This window comes from Cyprinodon variegatus, unplaced genomic scaffold, assembly GCF_000732505.1.
Source record: "Cyprinodon variegatus isolate N-32 unplaced genomic scaffold, C_variegatus-1.0 Scaffold407, whole genome shotgun sequence".
NCBI lineage: Eukaryota > Metazoa > Chordata > Actinopteri > Cyprinodontiformes > Cyprinodontidae > Cyprinodon > Cyprinodon variegatus.
The window spans coordinates 478,854-481,906 of record NW_015150860.1 but is presented as its reverse complement, the minus strand read 5'-3'; the positions used below and the strand labels follow the sequence as shown (position 1 = coordinate 481,906).

Here is a 3,053-nt window from a genome sequence, read left to right as displayed (position 1 = left end):
TTCAGGTTTGTATTAGTAAGCAATACACCTTCTCGTTTCATTGAAACACATTGAATAATACCCGCAAAACAGTACAAACCTTTATTGGCAGATTAGCCAAAATTAAGGATATTGGTGCTATAGATTCCACTCCTAGATGATTTTACAGATCATGGGTTTCCTCCAATCCGACCTCCATTTGCTGCATCAGAACCCTAGACTGTAGTGGCTTTCTGAGAAATCATGAATCAAAGGAAGTGTAGAGTAGCCCAGAAGGAACCAAGCAACCAATGACTCTTTAGATAAGCTGCTGCTCTTTTCTACCAACAGGTTAAAGGAAAATGCACCACAGACCACATCAGCGCTGCTGGACCTTGGCTGAAGTACCGCGGCCACCTGGACAACATCTCCAACAACCTGCTTATAGGTGCAGTGAACATCGAGAACGGTGCTGTCAACAAGGTAAAGAACCAGCTAACCGGAGAGTATGGAGGCGTTCCAGATGTGGCTCGCCACTACAAGGTGAGATTGTAAACCAACATCTGTAACCTTTTATTATTGTTCTCATAATTCTGTGTTCAACATTAATCCTTCCTGATAAAAATCTAGGCCAACGGTGTGAGCTGGGTGGTGGTTGGAGATGAGAACTACGGAGAGGGATCCAGTCGGGAGCATGCTGCCCTGGAGCCACGACACCTGGGAGGACGCGCCATCATCGTCAAAAGCTTCGCCAGAATCCACGGTAAGCTTCTCTGCGGACAGCGGATGGAAAATGTTCCTGTCATAATTTTTGATTCTTCTCATCGAGTCCAAACCCACATTATTAGAGTTAAACAGGGAAATCTAAACCGCATTCCGCTCTGTCTGTTAAGGATTTTTGTACACATGGCTAAACCGTTTTTAAAGATTTATATCATGGACCAATTCAAAAAAACAAAAACGCTACAGTTAACCTGGTTTCTGAACTTTGACTAGGCCATTTTAACACATGAAGCAAGCTTTTATATTGCTTATTAAGCATTTGAGTCTTGTCTCAATGGATTCCAAAATTTCACATCTCCATCATCTTGACAAATGTTTAAACAGAAACATTTTGTCATTAAAAAAAGAAAATAAAGAACTTTTGACCTTTTGCAGTACTTTATTTATTGAATGATTTGGTTTAGTTACACTTTGTTTATTTTCACCAGGAAATGGAAACTTTAAATTCTATTGTTGGAAGAATTAAGAGACTGACTGTGTCAGAAAGCTGTTCACACTAATTAACAAGTTGGGACTGAGAATGAAAGCAGAAAATAAAGAGTTGTGTGTTTTCTGTTGGTACCTAAAAGTTTGTTTTTGAACACCTGAGCTTGTCAAGCAGCTCTGAGCTCAGGCTCTAGCATTGCTGCAGTAAATGTTAAATGTAGAAGCAACTTAAACCTTTTTCATCAGGATCTTCTGACAGTCTTTCCTTAAGCTTTGGCTCAAACGGTTCGTTAGTGTTTTAAACGCATCGGAGGGAAAGAAACATGAGAAACTAATCAGGTTTTTTTTTTCTAGTAACTAGAAGGTGATCAACTTGGTTATGACATCATTCTGACCTTCAAACAAATCAACAGATTATTAATCAAATTAAAACAGGGTAAATTGGAAACGCCACATAAGTTGTAAATCAGTTTGTACTCAAACAAATACCATCACCTCCATCCAGTACCACTAGAGGGAGGCAAAAACCATCAGGATAAAGAACATTTCATTAAAGCTCTGGTTTTATCTTTAGCTTCAACTTTAGATTTTATTTATTTGTTTCCTCCAACATGTTTTACTTGACTTATTGCCCCATATTTGGCTCCATCCATCTCCATATTGTCTTTGCCTCACTGTATATGCACATCATGATGCTGCCACCACCGTGTTTCATAAAGGCGATAATGAGCAGCATTTTAAAGCTTTACAGAAACCTGGTTTTCTCACCTGTGTTTCTCCATAAAGCATAGCCTTCTTCTTTGGTTATAACCTAAAAGTATCGGTTGGTTTATAGTAAGTAATTATTTTTAACCTCAGCACCTATTCTACAGAGACCAATCTGAAGAAGCAAGGCCTGCTGCCGCTGACTTTCGCCAATTCCAGCGACTACGACAAAATCCGCCCAGATGATAAGATTTCAATCACCGGCCTCAAGTCCTTCGCCCCTGGCAAGGTGAGCAGCGCGTTGCCCCGGTGACTCATTCATCTTAAGAGCAGCCCACATTTCTTACTGATGCATGATCCTCCTACAGCCGCTGACAGCTGTGATCAAGCACAGCGACGGAGGCGAGGAGTCCATCTCTCTGAACCACAGCTTCAATGAGACGCAGATCGAGTGGTTCAAGGCCGGCTCAGCTCTCAACAGGATGAAGGAGCTCCAGTAGAAAAATGGCAGCCAGGTCTGGATCAAGTTCATCTGTAGTCCTCCTTCAAGATACATCACTCATGCATTAATAAGGTCGCTGTATCGATAGAAAGCGCACACACGAATACATTTACCCTCCAGCTTTACTAGCTGAATTGCACAATTTGAATCTAACTAGCACAGAATATAAACAGAAATCCCGGTTTCTTCAGCATATTTTCCTCCTTTAGTATTCAGTTCACTTTTATATGCTCCACCAGAACTGGAACCACTGCTGCATCTGAAACAGTCCAATTACACCAGCATATGTTGAAAGATTTCATTGAAGTCTGACGTAATCAAACAAGAAAGTAAATGTGTTTAATGAAAAAAAAAAACTTGAAGCTTTAAAATCTCTTAGAACTCAATCCACTCCAAGATTATTCTTGTTTTTCCACGTACTTGTTTTTCCACATACCTCATTTTAAATGTTTGTCCTAATGTAGCTTCCAATAAAACCAACCAATAAGCTGATTATTCTGTTTTAATTTTATGATGTCTGATTATTTTTGTCTAACTTTTTAACTGTGAATTCTGAGGCAATCCAACTCGACTACTGACTCGAACAAATGTCCTTTCTTGGTCCTGAACTAAATAATCCGTTAGATTGCGACACCCATCTTAAAATGTCATTTAAATCGATCTGTATTTTATTTTTTCT

At 39.7% G+C, this 3,053-nt stretch overlaps 1 protein-coding gene across 1 annotated transcript in view; it reads left to right on the top strand.

Moving 5' to 3' along the window:
* LOC107093103 (aconitate hydratase, mitochondrial-like) overlaps positions 1-2,788 on the top strand; it is a 14,506-nt gene extending 11,718 nt beyond the window's left edge. The window contains exons 15-18 of the mRNA XM_015387931.1: positions 310-501; positions 589-721; positions 2,040-2,161; positions 2,241-2,788. Of these exons, the coding sequence (XP_015243417.1) occupies positions 310-501; positions 589-721; positions 2,040-2,161; positions 2,241-2,372 (579 nt within the window). The 3' untranslated portion in view covers positions 2,373-2,788. The remainder of the gene's footprint in view (positions 1-309; positions 502-588; positions 722-2,039; positions 2,162-2,240) is intronic.
* The last annotated feature ends 265 nt before the right edge of the window (positions 2,789-3,053 follow it).